At 39.2% G+C, this 23,271-nt stretch overlaps 1 protein-coding gene across 2 annotated transcripts in view; it reads left to right on the top strand.

The window, feature by feature from the left end:
- fgfrl1a (fibroblast growth factor receptor like 1a) overlaps positions 1 to 23,271 on the top strand; it is a 64,515-nt gene that overhangs the window by 1,564 nt on the left and 39,680 nt on the right. For both annotated transcript variants that reach the window (XM_005467282.4, XM_005467283.4), the window contains exon 2: positions 161 to 264. In XM_005467282.4, coding sequence (XP_005467339.1) covers positions 161 to 264 — 104 coding nt within the window. The remainder of the gene's footprint in view (positions 1 to 160; positions 265 to 23,271) is intronic.

Raw genomic sequence — 23,271 nt, 5'->3', positions numbered from 1 at the left:
ACTGTGAAGACAGAAGGGAAAAGTGTGGTTGATTAAGTGATCATTTACATACAGAAATCTAATAAAAACTGCGCCTTTAAGGCAGGAACTCAGTAGCACCACAGGTGTTAAACATTAATAAGAATCTTAATATCTTTTTTGTCATTTAATTTCCTTTCAGATCTAATCGTCCAACCTTTTTTCTTCCTCATAAAAATACAAAAATGGGGCTTTTCCGGGTCTGTCTGTTGTTGGAGATGGTCCTTATTTCCACCGCTGTCAGGGGTGAGTAACAAAAGTACTGATATCAACAACTGTAGAGTATTGCAGTCAGAATTGATATATTTGTTCAGAATCTATAATATATTTGCATTCCTTCATTTAACTCTACGTCACTGAATTACCATAGATCCAAACACTCTGTCTGGTTATTACATTTTTCTGAGATGTTCCTGTACTGTCCTGGGACCTCTTGGTTATCCCAAAGATACTACTGTGACACCATTCAAGTAAAAAAACCCTTTGACTATTGGAATATTCAGATCTTCATATTTTGCAACGTTATTTGGTTTTCAGTTTCAGGATTCAGATACTCCTTTGTAAATATAGCTACATGTCATCATAAGCTCCAGATGTAGTCACTGTCACTTCAGTCACTGTTGCTGCTGACTATAACTTTCTCTTTGAGTGGTTGTTTTATTCATACAGTTTTAACAGAATTGCATGAAAAACTGTGAAAAACTAACTACACCCTTACCGCTTACTGGACTTAAGAGAGTAAATAGCAGCCAGGGGTTGCTAATCAAATGTATTTGATTAATTACAAGCAACTGTGACCATATCTATAAAAGCAAAAGCGCTGGCAATTTGCTGGTCTGGAGCATTTGCACAATGCCGTAGTCTTTCCGGGAGTGGACGTCCCAGCAAATCCACCACAGACCATAAAATTCTGAAAGGAATTGCAAAAAGCTCAAGAGCTACGTCTCATGGTCTGCAGGCCTCAGTTAGCTTCTTAAATGTTAAAGTTCATGACAGTGGAATTAGAAAAATACTGAATAAGTATGGCTTGTTTGGAAGGTGTGCCAGAAGAAAACCTCTTTGCTCTAAAAACAACATGGCAGCTTGACTCTGGCTTGCAAAGCTGCATCTGAACTAACCACAAAACCTCTGGAACAATGTCCTTTGAATAAATGAGGCCAAAGTGGAGATGTCTAGTTGTAATGCACTGCACCATGTTGGCAAAATCCAAACACAGCATATCAGAGCAAACACCTCATACCAAGAGTCAAGCACAATAGTGGTGATTTCAATTTGCTTTGCAGTCACTGAGTTAAGCATGAACTCCTGTATAACAAAGCACTCTTAAACAGCGGTCCCCAACCTTTTTTGCACCACGGACCGGTTTATGTCCGACAATATTTTCACGGACCGACCTTTAAGGTGTCACGGATAAATACAACAAAATAAAACCAGTACCGGTACCAAAATAAAGAAGATTTATTCATAACACACGGGAAATGAACCAGGGAAACCGAGTTAACGATAAAAACGATTAAAAAAATAACGCTTAAAATGGATAAAAACCCTGAAAACCATGAATTTCACACCAGAGCCTCAACTCTCGCGGCCCAGTACCAAACGACTCACAGACCTGTACCAGCTGCACTAGAATCGAATGGGAGGCCATTTGTCAGACAGCAATACGATCATAACACAGGACAACAATCCCAAACACATCAGCAAGTTTGCAACAGAATACTGAAAAAGAAAAGAATCATGGCGTTGCAAAGTCCTGTCATCAATCCAATTGAAATGCTGTGGCATGAGAATTTTATGCACAGAGAACCTCAATAAGCTCAAACAACACTGTAAAGAAGAGTGGGCCAAAATTCCTCCATAAAGATGTGATAGACTGATAAAGAAAATGATTACTTAAAGATCTTGCTGTTAACAGTGGTTCTACGAGCTTTTGAATCATGGGATGTACTTGAGTTTTTCACCTGACCTCATAAAGTCACGTGGCTGTAAATTTAAAAATCACTGTACAGCCTTTAACACATAACTTATGTCTGGAGTATCAGAGCTTCAGATAATCGGTGCAGATCACAAACTGAATTCTGCAGCCGTATGGGGGGTCTGTCACCACCATCGGTTACAGAACAGCTCCTTGTACTTTGTTCAGCAATGTGTTTTTTGTCAGTGAAAATCAGCGTAATAGAGACAAACAACAACAAGCTGTACATAGATGAGAGCGATTCCCTGCCTGCCTGCAGGCTTTATGGGCAGACAGTTGTGGAGCTGGCGCCCGTTCCTCAGATCACACCAACGATGAGTTTTTAGTCGGAACAAAGCTGCATTCAGCGAGGCGAGGCAGAGCCAGCATGCAGACACGGGGCCGAAAGTAAACACAGGGCCATAGACCGCAAAGAGATGAGATTAGATTAGCCTATTAGGGATGTTTGCTGTACAATGCATATCCTCCCACTCACTGACTGCAGTCTGTCAGCTTAGTCAGGCAGCAGAGAAGGACAGAGAGCAAGATTAAGGAGAATGGAGGAAAGACGTGGAAAAAAATCGGAAGGAAGGGGGGCAGGACTAGGGAGATTGGAGTAAGAATGGATGATAGAAGGGACCTAGTGAGAAAAGAAACCAGTGGGTACAAGTGAGGTGGGGATAGGAGGGGAAGTGGACAGTGGCTGAAAACACTTAACAGCAGAGAGTGTGAGAAAGGGGGCAAGAGAGCACGAGGGGAACAGAGCTCACTTTATAGCATTTAAAAGATTGCAAATCTCTCAAATCTTCCCCGTCACCAACTTTTTTTTGCATAATAGAATCCAAATTACAACAAGTTAGTACAAAAACCAAGCATATTTTACTTCATCCTGTCTGCTAACTTGCTTGTAGATATATCATCTTCAGTAGCATTTCATTTCTCCTGGGGTTTTCTTCACAGGCTGAACTTGAACCAAAGCAGCGTCCAAAATGATTTATAGCTCGTTCTTGACAAAACTGCCCAAGTACCAATAAAGTGCCCCGTATAGAGACCTACCTTTAGCTACTGAGCAGCTTTGTTGTACAGATTAGGGTCAGAAAAAGTCAAGCGTAGCCCACCAAAACCTAAATTAATAAACTTCAAATCTTTGTAAATATCAAAACGAATAGGTTGAGACAAGCAAGCAACTGGTCTTTCTCTCAAAAACACGTGAGATACGTTCAACTAAATAGAAAGAGCGAATTTACTTTGTGACAAAGTAAATTTTAAAATTACCGCAGTTGAGAAATGAAGTGAGACAAAAGTTGATGTTTTCCAGTTTTTAAGTACAAAATCGAGTCAAAGGGATGAGAAATTAAACAAGAATCCTGTAAAGAATCTTAATCTGACTGACTTATTTGTTGCATTTTTCACTGCACTCTAGGAAATGATACAAAGAAACATTTTAAATGTGTGACTACTGAGATATCTCAGAGAAATATGCCAGCTATGTCAGCAATAAACAAGAAAAATAAAAATATCACAGCTCAAAATAGGACATTTAAAATTGAAAACAAGGGCTCGTGGTATCATTTATCAGACCATTACTCTTTCTACACAAGATGCAGTTAAAGTAAATTTAAGCTATTTTATAATCCAGGACATTATGTAAAAAAGCATTACCTTAAAAGTACCACATTGTAAAGCAGAAAATGTTTATTATAATAATAAATTGTTAAACATAAGGCTTTAATACCTGTTGCTGTGGATTGTGTCGTGTGTAGTTGGGGTTCATCCACGCTGAGCATCACATGGTACTGAAGAGCTTTATCCACTATGAGAGCTGATTGGCAAGTGGAAGCAGGAAGCCTGAAAAAGCTAACTGCTTTGTTAAACTAAAGGAAGAGATGAATATTAAAATAAGGCAATGGAAGCTAGTCAGAAGCAGTGAAAGAGCAAGTGACACGGAGAAAGTGAGACAGGCAGTTAGTGATGAAGAGGCAACTTTGGTGCCCCTTGCAACAGATGTAGAGTTGCTGCACTCCAGAGGCTTACACAACTGCACTGTGTGAACTGGGGTCTGCGTGCATAAGTGTGTGTAGCTGAGCATGAGACTGAGCAGCTGAGAGATTAGCATTCTCGCCTGTTAGCTGAACAGCACCGAGCTTGGTTTCAGGGGTCAAAAAGTAGTAGGCCAGTGGATTTGAGGCTGCCTGCAGCTTTGGACAGAGTTAGATTCCGGATCAAATCAAATATTTGACATTTCCAGGAATCCTTTGTGAACTTCAGAACTGCTCTTTGGATTTTGTCACTTTTGGCAGAATCAGACTTTTTACCTCTGTTTCTGATCTTTATGCTGTTAAGCTACCTTCTTTACCTTAATGTGTACAGTATAGACATGAGAGTGGTATTGATTCTAATCATATTTCACAAAATGTTAAACCGTGGCAGATTTGCACGTTGAACCAGATGTAATGCAACTTCCAAATATTTCCACTGCAGCTACAAATACACTCTCCAAGAGTTTCCTTAGACTTCGAGAATAATGGCCTCCTTCTAGTCCAATTTCCCTCAGCATTAAACAATTATACAAAGAAACCAGATTCTGTAGAGCAGATGTTGCATTTTGACTTTCTACTGACTTAAACTGCTAGCTTTGGTGCGTTCTGAAGATAGAGTTGAACAATCTACTAAATGTGTTAGACACTGAGCACATGCAGTTGTGGTTTATTGATGTATATGCTGTTATTGTGTATGCATTTACACATATGGAGATACATTAATTATGTGATGAAAAATGCCATGTGTATGTCAGATGGTTATCAGTCTGTCAGTTGGTATTTATATAAGACAGCTGTTGCAGCTTGATGGTCAAACAACTGGTGCACGACTGGTAGGATGATATTAATGCCATTATTGAAGTTAATCCACCAGATTTTTGTTTTCCTCTTTGTACGAGCTTATGTGTTGAAATGGCATGTCACAGTCTTAGATCTCTCTGGAAGCAAATTCAGAAAAAAAAGACGTACCCAGAAATGAGATGATTTGTGGGTTTCTGTACATGGTTTCCTGATGTACTCTTCTGTCTAAACAGTTTCATGTTTTCCATGTGATTGTGCCGTATAGACCACCCATTATCTGGACGAAGAGAGAGAAACAGACACGGCGATGAGAGGGTTCATTGCCGTGGGTTGTTGTTATAATAAGTGTAAAAAAGCCCACAGCCACATTAAAAATGCATCTTCATTCCATGAAAGCTGCCAAAGAAGCAACACTGCAAACACACATTGAGAAACAGAGGGAGAGAGAGAGAGAGAGCAGTTCATCGTCACTGCAGGAAATGACAGACAGAAAGTGCAGAGTGTAAACAGCCACATACACAGACGCTGGAAACATATACAAGTAGAAGTTTCTACCCATAAATATAATTTAACATGTATAAGCAGTCATGCATAGAGGTGCACACACAGGGCCCACAATCCCTTAACAACCCTCTGTCCCACACACTCACTACTGAGGAATGTAATTAGCATGCTAACACTAACAGTGATATGTAGGAGAGAACTGTGGTTAGGTAAAGAGGACTGGAGAATGAGACAGTAATCAGAGGTAAGTGGAATACATAAATAGCACAGGTTTTAAGTTTTTAGAAGAGTTAAAGATGGCTGGAGGGCAGGATGAACTGATGGGTATGAAAACTACAACTCGCAATCCCTTTATTTTTCCATCAGTTATTTAAAGTTTGTTATCAATGGTTTAAAATCTGTCAACAAATTGTGAAAAATTCCTGCCAAAAGTTCCCAGTACCCAAGACGACAATTTAAAATGTCTGTTTTATCCAGCCATCAGTCGAGTATACCAAGAGAGGTAAAAACAAAACATACAACTACAGTAATGACTTTTATTTCTAAGTTTAGTAATTAGATACTCTTTGTAACAAAGAGTTAAAAAATAGTGGCTACTTTAAAGATAAAATAAAATGTAGCAGTAAGTTTCTGCCTGGCTGACATTTAGTGGATTTAGATGGAAGAGAGCAGAATGATTCCTCTTTAATGGAACAGCTGCTTTTTAGACCGCTGCTTTATGCTTCATTGTAACAAGACACATTATAAGGGCAATATAGCATCACATTTTATCGCAGATTAGCTGCAGTGTAGCACCAGTGTAAGTAAATGAAGGGTATTTTCCATCCTTTTCCACGAATTAGGGTTATTAAGGACAGACTACCTAATTCAGAGAGTGAATCTACTAAAAACATTGTGCTAGCATTAGCATTATAGTGAAATAGTTTTCACATAACAAAACTAGCTCAGAGGTTGTATCTTAAGTTGAACTTCCTACCAAGGCCCTGCTTTTCCATCATGTAAACATATTACTAATTTCATTCACTGTTTACTCTTCCTGTCAGTGAAGTCATTTGTTTAGTTTTTGTTGCACATCACCATTTTTCTTGCATATTTGGTAAAGTATTTACTTTGTTGGAGGTTGTCGAGATAGCTCCTGTTTAGGTACCAAATTGTACCCGCTCACCCTCAGTGCCCAGGTATGTCTTGTTGTGCGCACTAGGGAACATAAAAGGCATTGCTATATAATGGTATCACAATAGTACAATTTGATATATAAAAATCTGGACTAGTATGCGATATGGCGCAGCTGTAACAGACTCACATCAATGAATCTCTTTCACCTCACTAGTTTAAGCATTCAAAGCATCCTTAGTCACAGCTAACAATTGTAAATGCCATTTCACATGCTGATAACCATTATATGACCTGGGGGTGTTTACCTGCCAGTCTCAGTGTTTGCACAGGAGGTGCTAAACCTAGATTATCCAAAATGGGTGAAACATTCATCAGAATCCACGCTAGGCCTTAGAAAATGCTTCTTCTCTTGCTTGGAACCAGTATTTTATACCTATAACCTACAGAGTTTTTTGTTAGTGTATTATGGAAAAACTAAGGAGCCCTTTAGTAAATGGTTTAAACGATTATGCACTTTAATTTATGATTTAACTGAGGCTTTTATCCTCTGTTTGAGAGAAGAAACAGACTGTGTGTGTGTGTGTGTGTGTGTGTGTGTGTGTGTGTGTGTGTGTGTGCGTGCTGGTTGATTATGAGGTGATTAACTGACAAAGGGAAGCTTCAAAGGATCCAAATGACTCTTTCAGTTCCTCTTGTTAAATCCTAACGTCAGGGCCAAATGGTGTTGACTGTTTGGGCTGGTGCAGCTGTGGCTGTCAAAAAAACAACTGCAAATACCAACAATGCACTTTAAAAAAAAGACCTGAAATACTCGTGCATGTCCCTTTTACGTGTTAGTCTAAAGTGTGATTTTTCAAAACCTAGAACTTATTCTACAATATGACATGTCCTACAGATTAACTAGCACTGATGTGGACCTCTTCACGGGCAACAAGCTGGGGACCTTGTGGAGCAGTCCTGCAGCTCACTGTTTTATGGGGTCTGCTAATGTTGAAGGCTATTAGCCCAAATTTAGATAAAGTCAATGTTTGCTTTGAGTTTGCTAATGGTGGGGTTTAATGGGGCTGTCTGGACGTTCTCTGCAGGGGCTGACGCTGTGTCGCAGTATTGCTAAGATGTGATGCCTGTTTGTGGAGGGGTGCAGGAGAAGGAAAAGCAACAGGAGAAGATAAGATAGAAAAAGGGCAGTGTGGAAAAAATACTGAGAAACAAACAGAAATATTTCACAGACTTTATGACTAAATTTGTAATCATTTAAAAATACTGGAAATGTCTTTAGAATAATTACACACCCCTGATAGAAGTAGTCTAATATAAAAGGAGGATTAATAAAAAGGCAGGGTATTTCTTCATTCCTACTTTAAATGTGACCTTACATATATTAACGTTTACATGCAGTATTTCCCCCCAATTCCCTTTTTTCAGCTCTCCTTCTCTCCCGGCTTCTCTGTCTCTCCCTTACATGGTGCATTATTGTGTGGCGCCACAGTGCTGTATTGTGGTCTCTGTGGGGTTGGGGTATGTTTGGTCAACGCTACAGCACAGCAGGTCAGAGGGCACCTGGCAGATCAGGGAGGGGTCAGGGAGAGTGTGAACATCAGTTTATGTACACACACTGTGAATGTGTGTGGCTGTAACGTAGGGTCAGAGAAAGCACATGCTGGCACCAGAGGAGACTGTAATAACACAAGTGGAACTCCACAGGACAGCACACATTAGTTTCACTGCATTTTTACATCTTTGTCTCTAGTGTGTGTTACAAACATCATCAAGCATGTATTAACAGATTTAATGAGGTAATATAAATTATTGCAAACTTATAACCTAAGTTTTAACAATTAAAGACCTCAGTTGTGAAGTGAAGTGATTGTAAGTCAACAAAAATTGCTTACAATGATTGAAATCTATTGTCTTTATTGTTTCCTATTAACTATTTATAAAACATCTGTTTAAATTATGCACTGAATTTAATAAAATTAGTTATACAGCCATAGACAGCAGTGATAATTGTAAGCAAACCATCTCATAAATGTAATCCCATTAATCTGCTGTGCAGGTGTGAAGCATACAATATGTTTTTAGTCTTCAGTAGACCCGCATGGACTTTCTAGATACCAGTTTGTAGTAACTGGAAGTGTTTTTAAGCAGATGAATAGAAAGACGCCATAAGACAATATAAAGCAGTGTGTATTTTAAGAAAACACTCCTGCTGACACCCAATTTTTATCCATCAATATCACAGTGGAATAATGCTCCAGGTTACTTTGGATCATTATCAGCCTTTACACTTAAAGCTTTTTACCATAAACTGTTTTCTTTTAAAGGTGAAACAGTAGAAAGTGTTCACAAGAAAGTTTTTTGAGTGTCACAGACTTAACTGTATGTACTTTGCTGCCTTTTACATCTCACTCTGCAGTGTGTCTGTTTTCACTCTCACTTTCTTTCTCTCTCTGGCATTTTAAATCCTTTCCCACTTTCTTTGTCTCTGCTGTTTTCTCGCTCCCTTGTCTGCCTTTAAATCAGATCCTTTCAGACCCCTTTTAACCCCCACCTACCATGCACACACACACACACACACACACACACACACACACACACACACTTCAGCTGTTGATTCCTGGTGGCATTACAAATGGCATATTGAAAAGTGATCATTGGGACTTGGAACACAGACACTTTTTTCCCTTCAGCCTGTCATACTGACATGAGTTGAAGTTATACACCACTGTGGGCAGCTGTGAGCTTGTATCTATGTGGGTGTGTTTGTGTTATTTGTGTAATAAACAAAACAACAGGAACCCAACACCAGTCTGACCAGTATTATCACCATTACACCTTTGGTGTCAAATGTGATTGACATGTAATAGACATTTGGCCACACTCTCTTCATTTTGTCAAACATACTGATGACCTTTGACTCCAGGGAGTGGAAACTAATTGCACAGGATGTTAAGGTGGACAGCTTGTCTATAGCTTCAGCATACAACAACTAAAGATTTCATATTTGGAAGGTTTATGAAAGTAAATATCATGCCTACAATAGGAGGAAATGCTACAGTGCTGTTTTTTTCCCCCTGAAAGAATCACAAGTTTCTATAGAAAGTCATTTTTCTGCAGTCTTTTCTTTCCTAAGTGAATAAAAAAAATACACTGCAACACGACAAAAAGATGAAAACCACTACATAAGAGGGGACACAAATACTCTATCTTTATCCCCAGTGCCAGCTGTTGCTGTAGAATCCATACAGCAGGGGGATGTGAGCAGCATGTGGGGGTAGAGTTACATCTGAGCCATTTTAGGCATGAAGGGATAAGTTTCATAGAAAATGAAAGGAGTGAAATTGGTGTCCAAAGTGCTCAGAAACTACTATTAAAAGGCAAAAGTTCGTATCCAGATCCTTACACTGTGTGGTACAGCCATTTTAGGACTTGCAGCCAGCCAAAGTAGCGAGCATATCCTCTGTTGTTTATTGTTAATGGTTTAAAACACAGGAGAAAATTGCATAACTGACATTTCTTGCATTTTTTCCCAAAATAAGAGGCAAAACATTGACCAGATCTGTGAAAGATTACAAAAACAGAGTTTGAAAACAGATATTAGTTACACATTCAGCCAACTCAGGACATTAAGATGCTCCAAGTAACCACATAGTGCTGATTTCTTGCTGAAGGGTCTGCAGAACAGTTAGCTGTGTTAATTATTTCCCACTACATGGCCCTTCATCACACTGGTCAGCTCAGTGTATTATTATCCAAAGGTAATCCCTCTGTTGCACTGGCACCATTATCACACCAGATCACAACGGGCCTATTCTTCTATATGTAATTAACAAAGGTACTTATGAGCTGCTTTCTGGGATTTAACTGTTGTGTTGTTGGAGCTTTAGGGAAGGCAGTGGGATGTAGTGGAAAATGGAGAATGTGGGGGAAAGGAAAGCGCTCACATAAGAATGCAGTGGCACTTCAGTTTAGGTTTGAACATTTAACAGCATCGGGTACACATTGAAAATTTAACCTGGGAATAACAGTCAGCTAATGGACCAGTGGGAAAAAGTTACATTTTCGTTACATTTTTTAGCTTGTTGTCCCGATGCAGCCATGTATTTCTGAATAAACAGCTTTTTGTGGTTAAGAACAGTAGGCCTGTTTTCCCCTTTGCGACATGTTTCGGATCATCGAGTCTCTAATTTGGGCGAGATGGCATAAAAGGAACATAATCCTGCGTCTGTAAAACAAAGAGAGCTGAGGTTTCTTTTAAACCACATATTGATTATGTTTTGAAAAAACTTAACTTTGGTGTTTGCCTTTTGGATATTTCCAGATGCTGCTTTACACGCAATGTTAGACCTGTCAGTAATGGAGTATGCTGACAGTGTGTATCGGACTGCCTCTAAAACACATCTTCTTCCTCTTACTTTTATATATAATCAACTCTATAGATCATATTAGGCTCTTTTTTTAAACGTCACTATATAATGATTGACAGACTCAACTTGCTTCCTCTTGATTCAAGAGGTCAATATCACTGGTACCAATTTACATTTTGATTATCCTTACTGTCTAAAACAGGTTATCTACTAAGAAGCTTGGATCAGTTCTTCTATAGAGTTTCTTATGTATCTAAAGAAGTTGGTAAAAAAGAAAAAACAAAAACTTATGTTGTAGGTGATTTGAATTCGTTACCTCGAAACTCCTTGTCTTCATTGTGTTTGTTTAAATACGTTTTATTCTGTTTTCTAAAACCAGATTTGTTTTCATGAAGTCTTGAACTCTTCAAGCATTTTGTTTGCTGTTTTTTTTATAATTAGCTAACTGGATTGTTTTTCTTTGTTTAAGGTTGTAATTTTAATTTGTTTGTGACCTTTTGTTGTTGGCTTAATTTGTTCTGGTGTTCTGAGGATTTATGCTTCAGAGGGAAATTTGCTCTTTAGGTAGGTCCTAACCACAAACCCCTCTGAAACCCTACGATGTAATCTATGGCATAATCCAATGTGCACCTACCTAGAACTGTAACTACATGTCACTACAGCCCACAGCTATTTTGATTGACCTGTTCAGTACCACTGAATCCTCCTATGGCAACATTTTGACCACAGTTTTTGAATTTGTCATCGAGAGAATAACAATCAATGTTAATATTGAGACGTTACATGTCAGAGGGTTTTCCCTGATAAAGCTGTCTTGATAAAAAGCTCAGTAGAGACACTCATAAGTTTGGAGACACTCATCTGCTACTTCGAGCTACCTATAAGCATGATGCAACATTTCAGAAATTTTATGTACCTGTAGATTACACCTGCAAGCTGCAAATTATAGAATACAAAAGCTTCAGACTAAACTAGCATAATGACTACTTTTACTTCTTACTATGCTAGACGAAAATACATGAATGAGTGAGATCCATTACTTACAATTAAACATCACTAAAATACTGCTACTCGGTCAACTTTTTGTTGAGCTTCGCAAGATTAAGATAATGTTAGCTTTTAAGTTTCAACTGGAAAGATGTAACTGTGGAACATGCATACATCAAGGTAGTACTGAGACCACCAGTCTTGTTTCAGTCATGTTTAAAAAGGCTTTAACTTAATTTGGGTAATTTTCTTAGTTGTTGCAGATTTTTTTTTTCTTTTTTATGGTTTTGGGGGACATTTAGATGTCAGTTGACAAGAAGAGATTAGCAAAAAGAGCTATGAGTTAAGCACATGCAATCTCACACACGCACCTTATCCCCTCTCTCAAACACAAGCAGTGGACTAAGACAGTGACCAGAGCTGAACAAATGGAGTTAGTCATGGCTGAGGATTGGTGTGGAATGTGGGAGGGGGGCATGAATTTGTGTGTACATGCATGTGTGTGTGTGTGTTATGTGCATGCTTGGAATGTTTAACTCCCCACCCAATGAACCAGAAAACACACAGGTGGAGGAGGAGGCGGAAAGATGTGAGGGAGAGGAGGAGGAGGAAATGCAGGATGATGAAGGAGGGAAAAGATGAGTGCTGGATCGCTGATCTTCAAAGTATGATGTTCAAACTGATGAGTACAAAACAAAAATCCAAATAGAATGTCATAGTCATGTTTATTTAAGTGATAACCAAGTAAGATTTAATTTGATGAGCTTTACTTCTAACTCCACTCTGTCACATTGTAAAACTAAAAAAAATCTAAGGTTACGTCTACACTAATCTGGATAAATCTGAAAATGGCGTTTTCGTCTAAAAACGCTTGGCGTCCACACTGTCGTTTTCAAGCGTTTCCAAACAGTTGTTCATCCACACTGAAACAATCGAAAACGCTACGTTCCTGTACTGCGCATGGGTGAAACGTAAGAAGATTCGACCTGCGTTGTTTCTGTCTGCCGTTTATTTACTTTCCAGCTCTTTGGAACGTCGCGGCAAAATGTTGAGGAAAAGCACTGAGTTTTTTAAATGGACTAACAATGAGTTGGAGTTGTTGCTGCAATTAACACAAAAGTACAAAGTTGCGAAAGCGAGTGAGAATTAAAGAATTTGAAGAAAAGCTATCTGGAGCATGCACAGACTGATGTCAGTCTTTAATAGGGCTGTCAAAATTGAGAGCAAACAAAACAACTGCTGTAAAATGCCCTCCGTAATCTTAGTTTAATTGGTCACATGACTGCAACACAGTCCTAAAATACGTCATCATTTTCAAAAAGGCTCCGGGTTTCGCGGTCCATACTGCGACGCGAAAGCAGCGTTTTCAAATGTATCCACTTTGGAGAGCGTTTTCAAAAAGCTCTGTTTTCCTTGATCAAAAACGCCATCTCAGTGTGGACGGAAGGCCAAAACAGAGAGAAAAAGATGCGTTTTCAAATGAAAACGTATTAGTGTGGACATGGCCTAATAAAGTAGGCTTCTCACTTTCGGACAAAACACTTCCGGTTTTGCTGAAATAACCAAGACTTTCCCTGAAAATCATGTTGCCAGGATGGCAGCATATGTCGCTCCACCATTCAGCATTGACATTGCCTCCACAGAGTCTTCAATGCATAAGCCTTTGTATTGCATTGACTACAGGTCAATTCTTCAGTTCACCTTTAAATGAACTTGAGTCTGGAAAAAGGTGGCGGGAATCTTTGCTCTTGGATTTTTTGTTTTTTCTTGGCATGGTAGAGTTTTATCTTCTTACATTAGTGATGGTGACCAACAATATTGTGTAATGGAAATGATGAAATACCCAAATTCTCTTTTTATGTTTTATGACAAATCGCTCTTAAATCATTGAATTGTCTAAATCTTCAGCCTTTCACAACGTGGGGAGCCATCAGCTATTTTTATGACTATTGCTCTCTTTCTTGCTTCCTCGCTCATCCCTCGTCTCTTGTTTTTATAGTTATGTCAATATGGATGGCTCCCTTAGAGTAAATAGTCTGCTTTCTACCACTGAAATCAGGTGCTCAACACAGGTGGTACCGTGTGTGTGTGCTCGTGTCTGTTTGTGTCTGTGTATGCATTGGTTATCACTCGCTGTTAATGAGTAACAGTGTCTGCCTCCATAATTTTGATAACTGCCAGGTCGAGGACATCGCTCTGCTTTACACACATTCACCCAAATGTGCACCTAATCAAGCGTGTTAACTATTTCTTATCTTACGTCAACTATGTCTTGGCTTATCTGTAAGGCACAAGACAAAAGACACACAAGATACAGATGTATATATTTACAGTGGTTATTTTACAGAGATTTGTAGACTATAAATGAATGTTTTTTATTTACGTAGAAATAGTGTTCCTTTTGTCAGTGCCTGGTTTCATGGGTCGTGGCAAAGTTATGTTCACAGTGACTGTAACCTGACTGTGACTAAATAAGTAAATTGACCCCAGCCTTGGATTCCTCGCATACAATCAGACCACCTGCTCTCCTGTTCTTTGCAGCCTAATGAATGTTTGTTTGAGTTCACTACTGAAGGTTGGAGTGAAATGATCTGAAACTTTTGAACAGTTGTTTTCTTTTTAAGTCAATGTTACATTTATTAAAATCAAATAAATGTTTGTTTTGATTCAGGATGAAGTTGAGCTGAGTGTGCCATCATATTCAGGCTCAGTCGCACCATGCACTGACCAGCCAGGAATGGTGGTAATAATTTTTACTCTATTTAAGTGGTTAAAGTATTCAAGTAGACAGTATTTCTTACTCACTGGAATACTGGAGCAGGCTGTTATTGAACCGCCAACCTTCTGATTAGGAGATATTGAACTTTGAAGGCATAAAAATACACACACTAAACTAGAAGTTTGTGGCCTTTAACCTTCATTGAGGCCTACTTTCTTTCTTGAATATTGGTTTAAAACTCACAAACTTTATCTCATCACATTGCATCTATTGTTTAGTGTTTAGATATGACATGCATAAACTGTGTAAACAAACCTTATCAAGCTACATGGATGTTTTGGAGACCCTGTCATCACAGGAGGTAGACACGGTATCTTAATGTACTTCCTGTCTTCTTTTTATCTCCAGCAATTCAAAGACAGAAGTGACAGAGGGGGCATAGTTTTGTGCATTCGTGAGCAACCACACAATCACCTTCCAACAAGTCAGGACTGCGTGTTGTCGAAGATTTCTCCAGCACTGTCAACCTTTTCTTTTTTCCTTTTTAACTCACAGGTTGCGAAGAAAATACAGGGTTACAGAGGCTAAAGTATATTCTCTCACAGTTTTACCCCAGGTAGTCATTAAAATGTCAGTTGCACGTCCAGTCTGCAGCTTAGTTGTAAATCCTCAAATGTTAGCAGGTAGCTGTTTATGTGGATTATTTGCTTTCTGTTCATCCTTCCATGCCTTCATCCCTTAACTCTGCCCGAGTAGTGCCTGTCCGCTGGCTTTCACACAGTGCTTTTCTTTTTTTCTTCTAACTTACTGTACTTTTCTTCACTTCCCTGAGTCTGCAGTTATGTAGTTAGCCCACAGTATTCCTGCACACCCACTCTCACAAGTGCATACTGTGCATGATGTGGTTTTCATAAAGCCCTTTATAAGCTTTAAAAGAATGCTCAAGGTTTAAAGTGCTCTCAGGTTCTTGCTGGTTTGCAGAACTTTACAGTCATGTTTCCTCCAAAGGCCTCTTATACCATTTTTTCCATGTTCAAGTATCTTCTGTCTTTTCTCTATGAGTTCAAACTACTCCCCTGTTTATATTTTAACAGACCAGAATTTCAAAGGTTGCTTAAACATTTCTTATGAATTTAAAAAAAAATTTAAATTAATTTAAGCATGATTTTGTCAGAAACACAGACCTGGTTAACACATTTGCTTTACGCGTGAGAAATCACGTATTCGAGACCGGGAGGAGACGCAGGGCGTCACAAGCTAGTTTACTCACACTACCAAGCCTGGATAAACGGGAGGGTTGGAAGGTCATACTTTGTCAAATTTGTGCCAAATCAAACATGCCGATCCATCCGCTGTGGCGATCCCTTGAGAAATAAAGGAGCAGTTGAAAATATCTTGCAGGGCATACCTAATATACTTACTGCATTTACCTTTAGGTCAGTAAGCTCCATGTAAAATCACTGAACTGTGAAATTTTAGTAGGTTTTTCAAGATTTTAGCCTGAAGTTAGGCAATAATGTGTTACTCACACAACGCCGTATAGTTACAAATGAAGACATATGTTCATTTCTGAATTACATATGCGTAAGGTTCAGAAGCTAGGAGCCTTAGATTACACGCAGCTGCACCAGTGAGCCGTTTGAAGAGTGACAACCTTTTTAATAACCAGATCAGCATTCATTTTCTCACAGCTGCATAATGTAAAACAAAGTGAAAATGTATTGCTATTAAACTCAAAACCTAAGTAACCTAAAATAATAGCTTTCATACCTCTGTCCTGTATTCATTTGGGTGGGGCGTGTCATTATAAATGATTCGTATCTTTTTCTCCAGCAAATTTTTTCCTCTTAACGGAGCATGAACCCGAAAAGAAACGGTCGGTGGTAGATTTCACACCTTGCACAAGTGGTTTCAGATCATTTATCTGAAATTTGAACATTGATCGTTGTTTTTGGAAGGAAGTCCGCAATTATGTGGTAACCGTGAAGAGTTTTTATGTTGAGCGGGATTGTTGGGTATAGTTTTGAGGGTTTATTTCTTCACGAAGGTTAGGGCAAATCTTTAACCTCAAGTTTTCCCTTGTTTTTGTAATTGAGAAACTTGTTTGGTAAGTTTCTTCTAAATGATAGCCTTGATTCTTATTCTTGATTATGGAGGGGCTTTCCTCCAGGGAAAGGCAGACAGGTGCAGTCGAGAGAAGAGAGGAAAGCCGGAACAAAATAACTAGCTATTAGAAAGGCTATAGTGAAAGAGCACAAAGAGAAGGACAGATCGGAGACTGTAAAAAGAGAAAGAAAGTATGAGCAAGTAGGATAAAATAAATCATGTCTCTCTGAAAGGTCTGACGTTATAATTAAACTGTAAAATCTATTATAAAAGCAAAATGAAAAGGCAATAATGCAAAGTTCACACCTTTTGTTTGTGCGTGTGCATGTGTGTGTGCGCTCGAGAACCGATGGTGTGAGTCGCGGAGGGGATCAAGTTGCTGAACAAACCACTCAGCAGATTCCTCAAAGTTTTTCTGTCCGCTGTGTGTTTTTCTTTTGTGTGTGTGCGTGAGAGAGCGAGAGAGAGACAAGTGTATGCTTTTGGTTTATGTAAAGTGTGTGACTGTATGTGTGTCATGCAGCCCGCAGTGTTGTGCCAGCCTCAGGCACAGAGTTAACTGTCAGGATGGAGCAACAAGCAGCAGCTGACCTGTTGATGGAGTGGAAGTGAATGGGTCAGAACAAGAAGAAAGTGTCTGTGTCCGTCTGTGTGAGAAAGCACCTGAAATACACAAATGATTGTACACTTTGTGCTCTGCATTTTCTGCCTCAAGTAACATAAGATCAACTTATTTCATGTTTGTGCGTTTGTGTCAGTGAAAAAGAAGGAAGAGGAGGAAAGATGATGAGTGAGATTCCATTTTTTTGTGAGTTAATTCTGTCATATAAGCTGCCTGAAAGGCTAAATGTGGCCTTGCGCAAAAAGAAGTCCTGCTGGTTTATAATCAGTTTAGAAACTATGGATGTGATAATGGAATCAGGCTTATAAAGAGTATTCAGATGCAAAACAATAACAGCAAGGGATTACAGAATTTCACCAAAGGCATAAATAGCAGACTTGTGAGTATTGGTGTAATTTAAGCCTGAGAACAGACAAATTGTCACTGAAGCGTGCTAGGGTTTGGTTTATAAAATCTTAAGTTTTACTACAGTACAAGGCAGAAATAAAGACGTAAATGTTACTTTTCAAACATACCTGGTAATAACAATGAGCTCCTGAGGATTCGTTGGTGTTGCAGCTTTCCAAACTTTTGAGACACACAATATTTTACAGATACACACATGCTCACACACCTCTACCTTGATCGGTACATCAGCGCTGTGTCCCGCTGTCAAGAGCTCTCCATGAAAAGCATTCCTCGGCTCTCCCCTCTCGCCCCAGTCTCGCTTGCCTGCCAACAACAACGTTGTGTTGGACTCTGCAAACCCATCTGACTCAAAGACCATTGGAACGTTAGGGGCAATAAAAGAGCAGAACTCTCAATCAAAAACATAAAGGTTCAGCCCCAGCGATCACATTCTCCCAAAATATACAACACAGCAAAAAATGACCAAATTAGCAAGTCGTTTTTTCTGCACTTAAAAAAAAATCATGTTTGAATGCCGCTCCTCTACTTCTGATGATATTTTGCAGCTCTTATTTTGCCATGCTAGTTATGCTGTAGATAGTATTTTTACCCTGCTAAGAAAGTTCGTAATTTTTTAATTTTTATGTGAAATGCATTCGTGAGTTTGATTTGAATGAACAGCACAGCACTGGCAATCATCACCGAATTTCTGCAAATGCAAAATACAGAACCAGACAAAACACATTAGAACTGCGAGTTAATTTGTCACTGTGTCATATCAGAAAATGTTAGCGTGAGAAAATAGAAACGTGTATTTGTAGTATTTGGCGCCCAGAGCCAGAAAAACAGTCTGTTTGTACTTGAGTGTAACAACTGATGCAATTTGCATTAATTTTGCTAATAAGTGTCCAATTTTAGAGCGAATGTAGAATAATGAACATGGGGCCAAACCAGGTGAGTTTACTCGACCTTGTGTGGGGCACGGCCGGTTGCATCAGGGCTAACTAGCCAGAGAAGAACTACAAGACAAACATACAAGATTATTATACCGACCTAGTTAGACTGAGGCCATTTTGTGGGATCCTTGCAATGCTCAGATCTTGCTCTACTATATAAATTTAAATGTAGTCACAAGGCAGTGTGATGATATCATAATGTCATGCGTAATATAGGTTTTGTGGAGCAAACTTACACGTCATTGTCATAAAATAAAGTCATATGATGCTTTTCTAAGTTTGTAATTTTAAAATGTGTAATTTTAGCCCATTGGTAGATGGTGGCTTGGCAACATGATGGTGTCATAATATGTACTATAGATGAGAACCTCCGCCTCACTATATGCCCAGCTTGGACAGACAGTCGGAGATTTGGCATATTAAAGTAAGATACTGTTGAACTAATAACTGAAAGGGTGTCTTTTATCCTGTCTTCCTTCTCTTACCCCAACCGGTCACGGCAGATGGCTGTCCCTCCCTGAGCCTGGTTCTGCTAGAGGTTTCTTCTGTTAAAAGGGAGTTTTTCCTTCCCACTGTCGCCAAAGTGCTTGCTCACAGGGGGGGTCATACGATTGTTGGGTTTTTCTCTGTATTTATTATTGTAGAATCTACTGTACAATATAAAGCACCTTGAGGCGATTGTTATTGTGATTTGGCGCTGTATAAATAAAACTGAACTGCAATGAATTCAAATGAGTCAGTATAGTGCCACAGTACATATGCTATTGGATAATTGGGTGTAGTTGGTGAAAGAGACTTTATTCGTGACAAAGCTTCTGCTAAAAAAATAAATACTTGTAGCATATTAAGGTACTACTCTAAGTATTTGTTTACAGTAACTACAGTACAGTAACTAATATTCCCCATATTGTATGAATATAAGGTCATCGTTTGGTGAGGATAGTTTAGGATTTACTAAAGAACTGATGATTATACTGCTATAGTCCATCTAAACAGCCGAATCTGCCCAGGAATTCTGTTGATAGTGTAAACTTACTTACATAAATCCAGGATAAATTTACTGATTTTATCTGGAGAAGTAAAAGCTTAAAGTGATGAAGCTAATGTGCATGAAAGTCTGTGTTTGCTCCAAATACAGCCTAATTCATCATCCAGGTTGGAACTTGAGCTTCGCATTTGCAGTTGTTTTGGGAGTAACTGCTGAAAGAACAGAATGTACAGTATGAACTAATTTCTTCTTTATTTGGCCTTCAGACTTTCTCCATCAGTCCATGCAGAGATCGTGCAGCTCTGAGCAGGAAGCTTCTGTCCCTGTAGGAATAGCATGTGTCTGACGTGGGCTATATTTTCCTGTAGTTAAGCTGCAGAATACCCAACGTGCATATTCAATCTGTCTACAAACTCCCTACTGCATAACCAAAGGGCAGACAGAGAGGGGGTGAGCATTTGTTTATGCATATGTGGGCACAAACAAACTATCTTCAAGGAGCTTTAAATTATTGTGGGAAGTCAGTTGTGGGCAAGAGAAGCCCATTTTAAAGCCCTGCAATTTTCTCAAAGATGCCAACTACTCAAAAAGATAAGACAGTAATGCTCAAGCACTCCAAAATTCATAATTACTGTAATTGACTATATACAATGTCAAGAAAAAGTTTGTGAATGAGATCTGTGAGTATGACCTGGTCTTCTACAGTGATTGGATGTAAACTGTGGTCCAGTCTTTATCTAAATGACAAATGAGTCTGTGACCCTAAGTTCAGGCTCCATATTGGTTAAGTGGTGGTCCTACAGACAGCCTACGGATAACTTTGCAGACTATAATCTATATGTTTACTGTCACCAGGGGGCAGTGTCACAAACAACCAGTCTGTGTGCTGCTCTTGTTTATGTCCATCAGCCAGCGGCAAAGAAGAGCAAAGTTATAACAAACAAAGCGCTAAAGTAAAACTAGGTGTTAAAGACAATGCAGCCTCCATCTGTGCTTCTTATGCAGTATTTTATGTTTTTAGTGCGTTTCCAATTTGTGTTGAACTCCGCTGTTATTCGGTTCCCTATTCTGGGCCACTTTTCAACATACACATGGCCTCGTCCACGTCGAGCGTCTTTCTAGTCACCGCTCTGACTGGCCTGTCTACAATGTTGCTGACTGATTAAAAGTAAAGTCTGTCTGTTTCCAATTTACATCAATATTTAGGCTTACTATCCAACTGCTTTACTCAACTACACTGGGCTTCAGCTGGCAGACAACCACTGTGACCTAATGCTATAAAATACCTTGATAAAGCTGATTTTTTTTTTCAGCTTTTCTGACCCAAAGGCAACAATGCATTCCCAAATTATGAGGCTTCCTGTTCAGTATTTTTTCATTAGGATGGTGTCAGTGTGCAGGAATCTTTTACACTTTGTGTTTACATCAGTCAGTGTAAACATCAGGTGTGTAGTGAAGTTTTTTTGATTGGAAAATAGCTGCTTTTCTATCTCATTAAAAGTGTGCGTTCGTTTAGGATGCATCCTTGGTGCACATCGCAGATGACTCATTACTAAATTCTGCATTCATAGACAGTTTGTCTAACTGTGAAGTGATAAATATCTACCATCCATTAAAGTTACTTTATGCAAAGCAAATGTTTCTTGTCGAAGTCTTCCAGGATCTCTTTTTTATGAGCCATGGTTCAATTTAGCAGATGTTTCTTGTCAATGTGAAATAAAATTGTGTTTTTTGTAAATCAACACATCTCTAACCCACACCTCCAGTATTATTCGAGTGACTGGACTTGGACTGGATGGTTATTGACTCCTGACCCCAGTTAGCATTCATTGGTGTCGTAATTCAAGACAAATATGCAGTATATTTATTTAAATTCACATGCTTTTCTTCCTGTTGAATGTTATGTTTTATATTTTTTTATGTAAACCTTCTTTCAGCTGCGTATTCACCATTTACTCAATAGGAGCTTCATGTGCAGAAGTACATAGACAGCCTGACCTGCGTCTCGTGAAAAAGAAGGAAAGATTTTTTTTTACTCGCTTTAGTTTCACCCCCAAGAGACAGATTTAAAAAGACTTTTCTTTGGTCATAGACCTGGGATCAGGGGAGGAGGAGGAGGAGGAGGAGGAGGAGGAAAAGAGGCTGCTGTTCGTGTGTTCCCATCACTGGGGAGAGAGAGAGTGGGAAGGAAGAAAATTTAGAGGTAGAGGAGGAAGATGTAGAAGAGGTTAACTGTCGAAAGTTGAGAGGTTTGGATAGAGGTCCTGTTCCTGTGATACCCTGGGGACGAAATTGAGGAAGTTTGTGTGTGTGTGTGTGTGTATGTATGTGTGTGCACACGCAAATGTGAAAAAGCCAGGAGAGGGAGAAAAAGAAAAGAGTCTGCAGTGAACGAAGAGGACGGTGTGAATGAGTGTGCTGAAAGAGGAAAAGAGTGAGCAAAGTGGAGTGGCAGAAAGGAAAAGAGTGATGTCAGGGAAAATGAGAGGGCGGGAGGGGGTTAAGGACAAGAAAACAGATTGGTAGTGGAGTAGTTTGGAGGTAAGGGGAATAAGATTACAATCTTAGAGGAAGAAAAAAGAAATTTAGTGTGTAAATAAATAAATACAAAGGAGAATAAGGATTATGTGGCAGTAATACCACCAATCAAAAGAGGTAAATGTGTGCAAGAAAAAGAAAGATGGGAAAATATTTCAGACACTCTAAGAAAAGAAAAATGGATTTTATGTGTGTTCAGAGAGATATATATGAGAAGAAAATAACAAAAGCAGACCAAAAGATCCAGCGATATGTAACCACATTACCAGGAAAGAAAAGAATAGATGTATAGGGTAGGGAAAGGAGAAAGAGTGAACTCTTGGGCCCCTAATGAGAAAGCCATACAGATGAACGAACACATTCCCCTATCCAGGAATGATGAGTTTGGAGGAGAGCAGGCTCCTCTGAATACCTGTATGACTAATGTCTTTTTCACACGTTTCACTTCCATTCATCCATCACTGTGTCCACATCCTGTTCCCATGTTTAAATAACAGCCCTCCTTGTTAGCACAAGCTAGAAACTACTGTAACGGTTCCCCCATTTTTATAACTCTCCTCTCACCTCTTTAGGATTTTTGCTTCGTCTTGTTCATCTCCTACTTCTGCAGCTGCACAGTGAAGGAATGAATCTAGTTCCTGCTTAGCCTTTTTAAGGCTTTTTTTGTTTATATATTTAAACAAATCTGGTGTTGCATTCCATAACCCATAATCTCCTCTCACTCTCTACACACAAAGCCCCACCCCCAGAATCAGCGACTAAACCAGGCCTAGCTCGCTTATGCATCTTCCTCAGTGCTCCAAACTACACTTAGCAACATTTTTAGCCCCACGAGGTGTTGCTTTTGTACCACAGGCACACCTCTGTCTGCAGGTTGCAGCAGCACATTCATCCCTGGCAGCTGACAGAGACATAAAAAAAAGCTGGTTTTAACTTTGGCTCTGAGCAGCCATTAAATTGGAAAATATATCACAGCACAAGAGTTGCATTAACTTTCATGTGTGATGATTGTAGTGGCTATAAAACTGTGATCAGTGCAGAGTAGCGGTTTGGAAATGGCCGGACATTCACCGCTAAAATGACTGAATTCAGACTGAACTGTACAGTGACAATGTCATCTTAGTTCAGTCACTGTTTCATCGTACCCAGAGATTAAAAAAAGATAAATA

Source organism: Oreochromis niloticus, linkage group LG2 (assembly GCF_001858045.2).
Source record: "Oreochromis niloticus isolate F11D_XX linkage group LG2, O_niloticus_UMD_NMBU, whole genome shotgun sequence".
Taxonomy (NCBI): Eukaryota; Metazoa; Chordata; class Actinopteri; order Cichliformes; family Cichlidae; genus Oreochromis; species Oreochromis niloticus.
Note: the sequence above shows the minus strand (reverse complement) of the source record. Positions and strands in the feature narration are given on the sequence as shown.